Source organism: Myxine glutinosa, chromosome 10, assembly GCF_964187855.1.
Source record: "Myxine glutinosa chromosome 10, kmMyxGlut1.1, whole genome shotgun sequence".
Taxonomy (NCBI): domain Eukaryota; kingdom Metazoa; phylum Chordata; class Myxini; order Myxiniformes; family Myxinidae; genus Myxine; species Myxine glutinosa.
In genome coordinates, this window is record NC_136270.1 from 43,538,378 (window position 1) to 43,552,244 (window position 13,867).

A 13,867-nucleotide genomic window follows, 5' to 3' on the forward strand; every position below is an offset into this window, starting at 1 on the left:
AACACATCCGCGAAACCAACACATCCGCGAAACCAACATATCCCCCAAACCAACACATCCGCCAAACCAACACATCCGCCAAACCAACACATCCGCAAAACCAACATATCCCCGAAACCAACACATCCACCAAACCAACACATCCGCCAAACCAACACATCCACCAAACCAACATATCCCCCAAACCAACACATCCACCAAACCAACATATCCCCCAAACCAACACATCCACCAAACCAACATATCCCCCAAACCAACACATCCACGAAACCAACATATCCCCCAAACCAACACATACATCAAACCAACACATCCGCCAAACCAACACATCCGCCATAACCAACATATCCGGCATAACCAACTCATCTGCCAAACCAACACATCTGCCAAACCAACACATCCGCGAAACCAACACATCCACCAAACCAACACATCCGCCAAACCAACACATCCGCCAAACCAACACATCCACCAAACCAACACATCCACCAAACCAACATATCCCCCAAACCAACACATCCACCAAACCAACATATCCCCCAAACCAACACATCCACCAAACCAACACATCCACCAAACCAACACATCCACCAAACCAACACATCCACCAAACCAACATATCCCCCAAACCAACACATCCACAAAACCAACATATCCCCCAAACCAACACATCCACCAAACCAACACATCCACCAAACCAACATATCCCCCAAACCAACACATCCGCCAAACCAACACATATCCCCCAAACCAACACATCCACGAAACCAACACATCCGCCAAACCAACATATCCCCCAAACCAACACATCCGCCAAACCAACACATGGAAAAACCACTTTTCGCACTTGTGTTAGTGTTGAAAAACCCCTTTTCGCACTTGTGTTAGTGATGAAAAACCACTTTTCGCACTTGGTGTTGGTGCAGGAAACCACTTTTGCACTTGTATTAGTGTGGAAAAACCACTTTTCGCACTTGTGTTAGTGTTGAAAAACCACTTTTCGCACTTGTGTTAGTGTTGAAAAACCACTTTTCGCACTTGTGTTAGTGTTGAAAAACCACTTTTCGCACTTGTGTTAGTGTTGAAAAACCACTTTTCGCACTTGTGTTAGTGTTGAAAAACCACTTTTCACACTTGTGTTAGTGTTGAAAAACCACTTTTCGCACTTGTGTTAGTGTTGAAAAACCACTTTTGCACTTGTGTTGGTGCAGGAAACCACTTTTGCACTTGTATTAGTGTGGTAAAACCACTTTTCGCACTTGTGTTAGTGTTGAAAAACCACTTTTCGCACTTGTGTTAGTGTTGAAAAACCACTTTTCGCACTTGTGTTGGTGCAGGAAACCACTTTTGCACTTGTGTTAGTGTGGAAAAACCACTTTTCGCACTTGTGTTAGTGTTGAAAAACCACTTTTCGCACTTGTGTTAGTGTTGAAAAACCACTTTTCGCACTTGTGTTGGTGCAGGAAACCACTTTTTGCACTTGTGTTGGTGCAGGAAACCACTTTTGCACTTGTATTAGTGTGGAAAAACCACTTTTCGCACTTGTGTTAGTGTTGAAAAACCACTTTTCGCACTTGTGTTAGTGTTGAAAAACCACTTTTCGCACTTGTGTTGGTGCAGGAAACCACTTTTCGCACTTGTGTTGGTGCAGTAAACCACTTTTGCACTTGTATTAGTGTGGAAAAACCACTTTTCGCACTTGTGTTAGTGTTGATCCGCCAAACATCCGCCAAACCAACACATCCACCAAACCAACATATCCCCCAAACCAACACATCCACCAAACCAACATATCCAATATCCCCCAAACCAACACTTCCACCAAACCAACATATCCCACAAACCAACACATCCGCAAAACCAACATATCCCCCAAACCAACACATCCACCAAACCAACAAATCCGCCAAACCAACACATCCACCAAACCAACATATCCCCCAAACCAACACATCCACCAAACCAACATATCCCCCAAACCAACACATCCACCAAACCAACATATCCCCCAAACCAACACATCCGCGAAACCAACATATCCCCCAAACCAACACATACACCAAACCAACACATCCGCCAAACCAACACATCCACCAAACCAACATATCCCCCAAACCAACACATCCACCAAACCAACATATCCCCCAAACCAACACATCCACCAAACCAACATATCCCCCAAACCAACACATCCGCCAAACCAACACATCCGCCAAACCAACACATCCGCCAAACCAACACATCCGCGAAACCAACATATCCCCCAAACCAACACATCCGCCAAACCAACACATCCGCCAAACCAACACATCCGCAAAACCAACATATCCCCGAAACCAACACATCCACCAAACCAACACATCCGCCAAACCAACACATCCACCAAACCAACATATCCCCCAAACCAACACATCCACCAAACCAACATATCCCCCAAACCAACACATCCACCAAACCAACATATCCCCCAAACCAACACATCCACGAAACCAACATATCCCCCAAACCAACACATACACCAAACCAACACATCCGCCAAACCAACACATCCGCCATAACCAACATATCCGGCATAACCAACTCATCTGCCAAACCAACACATCTGCCAAACCAACACATCCGCGAAACCAACACATCCACCAAACCAACACATCCGCCAAACCAACACATCCGCCAAACCAACACATCCACCAAACCAACACATCCACCAAACCAACATATCCCCCAAACCAACACATCCACCAAACCAACATATCCCCCAAACCAACACATCCACCAAACCAACACATCCACCAAACCAACACATCCACCAAACCAACACATCCACCAAACCAACATATCCCCCAAACCAACACATCCACAAAACCAACATATCCCCCAAACCAACACATCCACCAAACCAACACATCCACCAAACCAACATATCCCCCAAACCAACACATCCGCCAAACCAACACATATCCCCCAAACCAACACATCCACGAAACCAACACATCCGCCAAACCAACATATCCCCCAAACCAACACATCCGCCAAACCAACACATCCGCCAAACCAACACATCCACCAAACCAACATATCCCCCAAACCAACACATCCACCAAACCAACATATCCCCCAAACCAACACATCCACCAAACCAACATATCCCCCAAACCAACACATCCACCATAACCAACACATCCGCCAAACCAACACATATCCCCCAAACCAACACATCCACGAAACCAACACATCCGCCAAACCAACATATCCCCCAAACCAACACATCCGCCAAACCAACACATCCCCCAAACCAACACATCCACCAAACCAACATATCCCCCAAACCAACACATCCACCAAACCAACATATCCCCCAAACCAACACAACCACCAAACCAACATATCCCCCAAACCAACACATCCACCAAACCAGCACATCCGCCATAACCAACACATCCGCCATAACCAACACATCCGTCAAACCAGCACATCCACCAACCCCAGCACATCCACCAAACCAGCACATCCGCCAAACCAACACATCCGCCATATACCAACACATCCGGCATAACCAACACATCTGCCAAACCAACACATCTGCCATAACCAACACATCCGCCAAACCAGCACATCCACCAACCCCAGCACATCCACCAAACCAGCACATCCACCAAACCCAGCACATCCACCAACACCAACACATCCACCAACCCCAGCACATCCACCAAACCAACACATCCACCAACCCCAGCACATCCACCAACCCCAGCACATCCACCAAACCAACACATCCACCAAACCCAGCACATCCACCAACCCCAGCACATTCACCAAACCAACACATCCACCAACCCCAGCACATCCACCAAACCCAGCACATCCACCAAACCAGCACATCCACCAAACCAACACATCCACCAACCCTAGCACATCCACCAAACCAGCACATCCACCAAACCAACACATCCACCAACCCCAGCACATCCACCAAACCAGCACATCCACCAAACCAACACATCCACCAACCCCAGCACATCCACCAAACCAGCACATCCACCAAACCAACACATCCACCAACCCCAGCACATCCACCAAACCAACACATCCACCAACCCCAGCACATCCACCAAACCAACACATCCACCAACCCCAGCACATCCACCAACCCCAGCACATTCACCAAACCAACACATCCACCAACCCCAGCACATCCACCAAACCAGCACATCCACCAAACCAACACATCCACCAACCCCAGCACATCCACCAACCCTAGCACATCCACCAAACCAGCACATCCACCAAACCAACACATCCACCAACCCCAGCACATCCACCAAACCAGCACATCCACCAAACCAACACATCCACCAACCCCAGCACATCCACCAAACCAGCACATCCACCAAACCAACACACACCAAACCAGCACATCCACCAAACCAACACATCCACCAAACCAACATATCCCCCAAACCAACACATCCACCAAACCAACATATCCCCCAAACCAACACATCCACCAAACCAACATATCCCCCAAACCAACACATCCACCAAACCAGCACATCCGCCATAACCAACACATCCGCCATAACCAACACATCCGTCAAACCAGCACATCCACCAACCCCAGCACATCCACCAAACCAGCACATCCGCCAAACCAACACATCCGCCATATACCAACACATCCGGCATAACCAACACATCTGCCAAACCAACACATCTGCCATAACCAACACATCCACCAACCCCAGCACATCCACCAAACCAGCACATCCACCAAACCCAGCACATCCACCAACACCAACACATCCACCAACCCCAGCACATCCACCAACCCCAGCACATCCACCAAACCAGCACATCCACCAGACCAACACATCCACCAACCCCAGCACATCCACCAAACCAGCACATCCACCAAACCAACACATCCACCAACCCCAGCACATCCACCAACCCTAGCACATCCACCAAACCAGCACATCCACCAAACCAACACATCCACCAACCCCAGCACAGCCACCAAACCAGCACATCCGCCAAACCAACACATCCGCCATATACCAACACATCCGGCATAACCAACACATCTGCCAAACCAACACATCTGCCATAACCAACACATCCACCAACCCCAGCACATCCACCAAACCAGCACATCCACCAAACCCAGCACATCCACCAACACCAACACATCCACCAACCCCAGCACATCCACCAACCCCAGCACATCCACCAAACCAGCACATCCACCAGACCAACACATCCACCAACCCCAGCACATCCACCAAACCAGCACATCCACCAAACCAACACATCCACCAACCCCAGCACATCCACCAACCCTAGCACATCCACCAAACCAGCACATCCACCAAACCAACACATCCACCAACCCCAGCACAGCCACCAAACCAACACATCCACCAAACCAGCACATCCACCAAACCAACACATCCACCAAACCAACACATCCACCAACCCCAGCTCATCCACCAACCCCAGCACATCCACCAAACCAGCACATCCACCAACCCCAGCACATCCACCAACCCCAGCACTTCCACCAACCCCAGCTCATCCACCAACCCCAGCACATCCACCAAACCAGCACATCCACCAAACTAACACATCCACCAAACCAACACATCCACCAAACCAGCACATCCACCAAACCAACACATCCACCAAACCAGCACATCCACCAAACCAACACATCCACCAAACCAGCACATCCACCAAACCAACACATCCACCAAACCAGCACATCCACCAAACCAACACATCCACCAAACTAACACATCCACCAAACCAGCACATCCACCAAACCAGCACATCCACCAAACCAACACAACCACCAAACCAGCACATCCACCAAACCAACACATCCACCAAACCAGCACATCCACCAAACCAACACATCCACCAAACTAACACATCCACCAAACCAACACATCCACCAAACCAGCACATCCACCAAACCAACACATCCACCAAACTAACACATCCACCAAACCAACACATCCACCAAACCAGCACATCCACCAAACTAACACATCCACCAAACCAGCACATCCACCAAACCAACACATCCACCAAACCAGCACATCCACCAAACCAGCACATCCACCAAACCAGCACACCCACCAAACTAACACATCCACCAAACCAGCACATCCACCAAACCAGCACATCCACCAAACCAGCACATCCACCAAACCAGCACATCCACCAAACCAGCACAACCACCAAACCAACACATCAACCAAATCAAAACATTAATAGTGTCACTCCCCATTTTACTTCCCAGTGGTTAATCATGGTTAATGTTGGCCACACGTGAAAATGGATCAATTTTACTCCCCAGTGGTTATTAGTGGTCCCCACGTTTCAAAGTTCAAACTGATGGATTATTTATGAACGTGAACGGCTTTCCGGTCGCCGATGGACCAATCAGGAGCTTCACGAGCCCCTCGAGGTCCCCCATAAACCAGGGCTGTGAATCTGTCATCGAGAAACGAACAGACGACACAGTCCAGGGACGTTCGGCGATGGTAAGTTTTGTCTCCTCTTTCTATCCGACAATCCGCACCGAGCACAGTCAATGGTCGAGCTCCTGCAGTGTACCTGGTACAGACACGAACTCACCTTGTTCCTAATCTGCCCACCTTCACTTGTACCTGTTTCTCTGCTTGCAGGCGAACCAGCTCACTCAAGGACAGATCAACGGTAAGCAGTTTGTGTGCCTTCATTCGACGATGACGTCACTGTACCTGTGCTGCAGCATTGTCACCCTCGCCAGAGGAGAGGGAATTGCATTTGAGTCCGTTTGTTACTTGGCAAAAATAAATGTTTACCTTCCCCGCAGACTACAAGGAACAGGTACACACACCTGCATCCTTGATTCCGTGTGCTTACCTGCCCCGCAGACTACAAGGATTGCTTCGCACTGTACGACCGTGACCGGCGCGGCCGTTTGAAAGCCGAAGACCTTCTCGTGTCCATGCGCTGCCTTGGACTTTGCCCGACACCTGCTGAGGCTGAGAAACATCTCCGGGCAAACAATGTAGGTGAGTCCGGGCAAACAATGCAGGTGAGTCCGGGCAAACAATGCAGGTGAGTCCGGGCAAACAATGCAGGTGAGTCCGGGCAAACAATGCAGGTGAGTCCGGGCAAACAATGCAGGTGAGTCCGGGCAAACAATGCAGGTGAGTCCGGGCAAACAATATAGGTGAGTCCGGGCAAACAATGCAGGTGAGTCCGGGCAAACAATGCAGGTGAGTCCGGGAAAACAATGGCGGTGAGTCCGGGAAAACAATGGCGGTGAGTCCGGGAAAACAATGGCGGTGAGTCCGGGAAAACAATGGCGGTGAGTCCGGGAAAACAATGGCGGTGAGTCCGGGCAAACAATGTAATGTAGGTGAGACCGGGCACATAATGTAGGTGAGTCAGGGCAATCAATGAAGGTGAGTCCGGGCAAGCAATGTGGGTGAGTCCGGGCAAACAATGTAGGTGAGTGAGTCCGGGCAAACAATGTAGGTGAGTCCGGGCAAACAATGTAGGTGAGTCCGGGCAAACAATGTAGGTGAGTCCGGGCAAACAATGTAGGTGAGTCCGGGCAAACAATGTAGGTGAGTCCGGGCAAACAATGTAGGTGAGTCCGGGCAAACAATGTAGGTGAGTCCGGGCAAACAATGTAGGTGAGTCCGGGCAAACAATGTCGGTGAGTCCGGGCAAACAATGTAGGTGAGTCCGGGAAAACAATGTCGGCGAGTCCGGGGAAACAATGTCGGCGAGTCCGGGGAAACAATGGAGGTGAGTCCGGGCAAACAATGTAGGTGAGTCCGGGAAAACAATGTCGGTGAGTCCAGGCAAACAATGTAGGCGAGTCAGGGCAAACAATGTAGGTGAGTCCGGGCAAACAATGTAGGTGAGTCTGGGCAAACAATGTAGGCGAGTCCGGGCAAACAATATAGGTGAATCCGGGCAAACAATACAGGTGAGTCCGGGCAAACAATGTCGGCGAGTCAGGGCAAACAATGTGGGGAGTCAGGGCAAACAATGTAGGTGAGTCCGGGCAAACAATGTAGGCGAGTCCGGGCAAACAATGTAGGCGAGTCCGGGCAAACAATGTAGGTGAGTCCGGGCAAACAATATAGGTGAGTCCGGGCAAACAATGTAGGTGAGTCCGGGCAAACAATGTAGGTGAGTCCGGGCAAACAATGTAGGCGAGCCTGGGCAAACAATGTGGGTGAGTCCGGGCAAACAATGTCGGTGAGTCCGGGCAGACGATGCAGGTGAGTCCGGGCAAACGATCTAGGTGAGTGAGTCTGGGCAAACAATATAGGTGAGTCCGGGCAAACAATGTGGGTGAGTCCGGGCAAACAATGGCGGTGAGTCCGGGCAGACGATGCAGGTGAGTCTGGGCAAACAATCTCGGTGAGTGGGTCTGGGAAAACAATATAGGTGATTCCGGGCAAACAATGTAGGTGAGTCCGGGCACACAGTGCAGGTGAGTCTATGGTCGATAAACTCTCCAGCAGATTATTTATTCCTTGATGTTAAAATATGCAGGAAGTATAACAAATGTCGTTTGAAAAGTCCCCATTCCTCGCTAAAATGGAGCCTTTTCCTAAATGCTAAACTTTGTTTATGCTGTAAATGCAAACGGAATATAATGTCAGCCTCAGGAGGTTCGTTGGATCTGTCGACCTTCTTGGCGGTGATGGCGGCACAACAGCAGCAAGAGGACCCCGAACGAGAGATCCTCGCTGCATTTGGTCGTCTGGACCCGCATGGCCGCGGATTTGTGTCCGCTACAGAGCTGCGTGCTCGACTTACTCGTGTGGGCGAGAAGATGCAAGTACACGAGGGTGAGGACGACACTCCGAAGGTTCGGGCAGCGAGTCGAGGCCACAACACCTATTCTGGGACCTAGGCCTCGATTCTGCCTTGCACAACACCTAGTCTGGGACCGAGGCCTCGATTCTGCCTTGCACAACACCGAGTCTGGGACCGAGGCCTCGATTCTGCCTTGCACAACACCAAGTCTGGGACCTAGGCCTCGATTCTGCCTTGCACAACACCTAGTCTGGGACCTAGGCCTCGATTCTGCCTTGCACAACACCAAGTCTGGGACCTAGGCCTCGATTATGCCTTGTACAACACCAAGTCTGGGACCTAGGCCTCGATTCTGCCTTGCACAACACCTAGTCTGGGACCTAGGCCTCGATTCTGCCTTGCACAACACCTAGTCTGGGACCTAGGCCTCGATTCTGCCTTGCACAACACCTAGTCTGGGACCTAGGCCTCGATTCTGCCTTGCACAACACCTAGTCTGGGACCTAGGCCTCGATTCTGCCTTGCACAACACCAAGTCTGGGACCTAGGCCTCGATTCTGCCTTGCACAACACCTAGTCTGGGACCTAGGCCTCGATTCTGCCTTGCACAACACCTAGTCTGGGACCTAGGCCTCGATTCTGCCTTGCACAACACCTAGTCTGGGACCAAGGCCTCGATTCTGCCTTGCACAACACCAAGTCTGGGACCTAGGCCTCGATTATGCCTTGTACAACACCAAGTCTGGGACCTAGGCCTCGATTCTGCCTTGCACAACACCTAGTCTGGGACCTAGGCCTCGATTCTGCCTTGCACAACACCTAGTCTGGGACCTAGGCCTCGATTCTGCCTTGCACAACACCTAGTCTGGGACCTAGGCCTCGATTCTGCCTTGCACAACACCTAGTATGGGACCTAGGCCTCGATTCTGCCTTGCACAACACCTAGTCTGGGACCTAGGCCTCGATTCTGCCTTGCACAACACCTAGTCTGGGACCTAGGCCTCGATTCTGCCTTGCACAACACCTAGTGTGGGACCTAGGCCTCGATTCTGCCTTGCACAACACCTAGTCTGGGACCTAGGCCTCGATTCTGCCTTGCACAACACCTAGTCTGGGACCTAGGCCTCGATTCTGCCTTGCACAACACCAAGTCTGGGACCTAGGCCTCGATTCTGCCTTGCACAGCCCATTTTCTGGAAATATAATTTGAACACCAGGGCGTATGTTCATTTATTTTGGATGCGGCTTGTGGATGCTGGTTGCATCATTTATGGGAGCGTGGATGATGCAATTCCCCCTGTAGGTGAGAGCAGGTATTTGATCATGGTGCTGGCGAAAACTCACCTGCTCTTCGCAAAGGACACCGTGGGATCTCCAGCATCCACCAACTCGGTAGAGTAGTTTGTTTTGTAACCACTGATAGACCGGACCTGGACTCAGACCTGAACCAAAATCTAAACGCTTGCTCCTGTCACCTACCAACTTATCCACCTGTTTGTTTTTTTCATAATCTGTCCACAACCTTTTGAAATACCATGCGATGTATCATTTGGACCCAATCACTCAATGGTGAAGAATCATTTAAAACAAAAATTCTCTCATCTGGATCCAGATCCAGATTCTTCACCAAAATGTAATCAATCCTTCCTCGTCGCACGTTCCACCTGCCCACCAAATGTCGCCGGAATCCGTCCATCACTTTTTTAACGGTCATCCTGGTGTATCTCCGTGTGCTGCTCCTTGGATAGATGTTAAACTGGGGTCCCGTCTCCCAACATCAGTTAACTTGGTGACGTGAAGGATCCCACGGTGTCCTTCACAAAGAGTCGGGGAGCAAATACCTGCCCCGAGTTGGAGTGGTTACCTGGCCAGGTGTGTAGCACCGCCAATGCTTCGGCAGCAGCAACGCCCTGCATGGAGTATGGTACAATGGTACATGGTGGTGATACGATGTTATCAATTTGGAATCGGCAGATGGCACAACAACCGTTTGACTCCATGCTGTCTCTTTCCCTTCCCAGTAAACGACCTTCTCAAGGAAATGAACATCGCACCCAACGGTTTGGTGAAGTACGAGGCTTTTGTTAAGGACCTGCTCCTGCCTCCACCAGACTACCACTGAAAGCTCTCCAAACTCCTCACCTGTCCACTCGGCTACGGATATCGATCGTCTCGAGCCCTTCCCATGGGATTAAAAGCACCATTCAGGGGATGGATAGCCAAGGCCAGACATGGTAATTTTTATCATTTGAATAATTGCTATTAATTAAACTGAAGCATCTTAAACAAGTTCTTATTTTAAATTTCTTTCAATTTCAGTGATTAAAGAAAATTTAAATGTCCTGGCTTAAGGAACCTCAGCTTATGATCTTCTCTGCATGAAAGTTTAACGAAGAAGAAAAGAAAAATACACCAAACAAAGCTGGTTGGTGAAAGATGTAATGTGTGGACAATAAAGTGAGAAGAAACTAAGTGGAAGCAAGCACAGATACATTCAAAGTACACCACCCCCCTGCCAAATAACTAAATATCCTCCAGCGCGGCTCATAGGGACTTAATTGGGTGGGAGAGGTGTACAAAAATTGATACATTAATTGCATAATTAAAATCAATAAATAGTATTCATAAAACATTTTCTTAATAAATTGGTTAATAGCATACCTAAAGTACCAGTGCTTCATTTGAAGCTATAACTTTTAGAAAATAAATTAAATAAGTCATTAATCGGAAAAATTAAACAATTAATTTATTAATCATTAAATAATTAATCGATTAATTGATCAATAAATCAAAAATATCCTTTATAGCCACATCACTTGGTCACTATTGTGTCCAAATATTAGGTTCCTAGCTCAAAAGGTGCCTGAAATATTGCTCAGATTTTATTTTTTTTGTATACATAATCGAGGCTCGTGAAAGAGCTTATATTTATCACACAAACAAATCAAACAAACAAACAAAGTATATAAAAAGGGGAGCGGTAGACAAGATGGGGAGAGAAGGGGAAGCACATAAACACAACATTTGAGAGCAAGGACATCGAGAGAAATGTGGGAGGGGGAGGACTTGGGGGGAGGTGGGAGATGTATAAAACATATCCACACTGCAAGGACTTCCAGGAAAGAAGTTGTAATTTAAAAAAAAGTGTATCTGGGGTGAATTAGCGGGGGTAGAAAAGATCAAGGTTTTGGATGGGGGAAGATAAGAGATTGTGGTGCACAGCTGTTTTAAAGACCTGGAGGGAGGAGTGGGATTGAAGAGAGTGAGGGAGTTTGTTCCAGAGGCGGGAGAAAAGAGGAATGAAGGAGTGAAGGTGAGCAGAGTTTTGATTTTGGCAGTTTAACCATAAGAGGGTTGCTTGCAGATCTTGTGCGACCTGTAGGAACATTAGGGGGACAGAGCACAGAGAGAGCTGGGGGAGCAAGGCCGGAGAGGAGTCGGTAAAAGACAGAAACACCACCAACCTGCCTGCGGTGAGTGGGTGAAAGGCCCTCGGAGGTCGCTTCATCGCGGGAGATTCCAATGATTCCGAACGCCTTGGTTTCAACAACGTGAAGACAAGCTAGGTGTGAGTCAGGAGCACCGGCCCCAGAGGGGAGAGCAGTATTCCATTTAGCTGCGGATGAAAGCCTTGTATGTGGTGAGGAGCTCAGGTGTGCCACGGAAGGACTTCCCACGACGGAGGATGCCCAGTCGGCGACCGGCTTTGGAGGCCAGATTTGATATGTGGTTTTCCCAGGAAAGATCATGGCAGATCGTGAGACCCAAAAGCTTGAGTGACAGAACTTCTTGGAGAGGATTATTCACAAAGTGGATGGGAGGGTTGTCCAGTCGGTCTTTTCGGAGAGACATCGAAAGACTGTGAGATTTGTCAGGATTGAAAGACATGTTCCACTTGTTTGCACAGTCTGTGATTTTGTCCAGGTCTGCAGAGAGTGAGGAGGCTGCAGACTGCCGATTTGAGGGATGAGGAATGGAGCGGCAGAGAGTGAAGTCATCAGCAAAGAGATAGAGAGGATTTTCAAGAGAGTCGGAGAGATCATTGATGGAGACCAGAAATAGCACAGGGCCCAGAACACTGCCTTGGGGAACTCCAGCCTGAACAGGAAAAGGCGATGAGAGAACCCCATTCAGGGCCACATGTTGCCTACGACGAGTGAGGAAGTCCGCAAGCCATGAGTGGAGATTTCCATGGATACCAAAGGAGGAGAGTTTGGTGAGAAGAGCAGGGTGCCAGACCGTATCGAAGGCACGTGATATGTCGAGGGAGACAGCTCTAATTTCCTGTTTGGCATTGAGGACCTCCATCCATTGTTGAGACAGCAGAAGCAGCATGTCCAGAGTAGAGTGACCTGGTCTGAAACCAAATTTATGATCAGAGATCAAGCCATTGGAGAAGAGGAAAGATTTCATATCCGAAGCAATGATGTATACCAGGACTTTGCTGATAATTGGGAGAAGGCTGATTGGTCTGTAGTTACGAGGATCTGTTTTTGCACCTTTTTTGTGCAAAGCGGTGATGTTGGCTGATTTCCAAGCAGATGGCAGATGACCTTGAGCAAAAGAGAGGGTGAAAAGAACAGAGAGAGGGAGTGAAAGAGTGGAAGAACAGGATTTTAGGACCCGTGGGCTGATGCCGTCAGGTCCAGTTGCAGAATCAGAGTCGAGGGTTGACAGAAACTTTTCCACCTTGTCAGGAGGAAAGGACACAAAGTCCAGGAGCAGCTGGGTACGATTGGGTACGGTGGGTACAGAGAGGGATGGGTTTGGGACACAAGATTTAGAGGCAAACACAGAGTTGAGGCATTCAGCTTTTTCACGTGCGGAGTCAGCTGTGTAGCCGTTTGAGGTAAGGGAGGGGATGGAGGGGAAACAAACACCAGAAACAGATTTGACCAGACGCCACCAGGATTTGGAAGAGGGAGACGGATAAGAGAGTTCGGTCTTGAGAACAGAGAGATATTGTTTCCTGGCTCTCCTGAGGGTGGACACACTTGTTTCGGGCTTTGTGAAAGGAAATGAGATTTCCTTC

General features: G+C 49.1%; 1 protein-coding gene across 2 annotated transcripts; it reads left to right on the top strand.

Moving 5' to 3' along the window:
- The first annotated feature begins 6,463 nt into the window (after window positions 1-6,463).
- LOC137434497 (calmodulin-like protein 4) lies at window positions 6,464-11,307 on the top strand. Of its 2 annotated transcripts, none has more exons than XM_078785594.1 (5): window positions 6,464-6,548; window positions 6,693-6,723; window positions 6,924-7,064; window positions 8,679-8,867; window positions 10,857-11,307. In XM_078785594.1, the coding sequence occupies exons 1-5, from the start codon at window positions 6,546-6,548 to the stop codon at window positions 10,955-10,957; spliced, it is 465 nt and encodes a 154-aa protein (XP_078641720.1). In that variant the 5' UTR covers window positions 6,464-6,545; the 3' UTR covers window positions 10,958-11,307. The 2 variants fall into 2 exon arrangements, with proteins under 2 accessions (XP_078641720.1, XP_078641721.1); XM_078785595.1 differs by having other exon boundaries at window positions 8,685-8,867.
- Window positions 11,308-13,867: the final 2,560 nt, after the last annotated feature.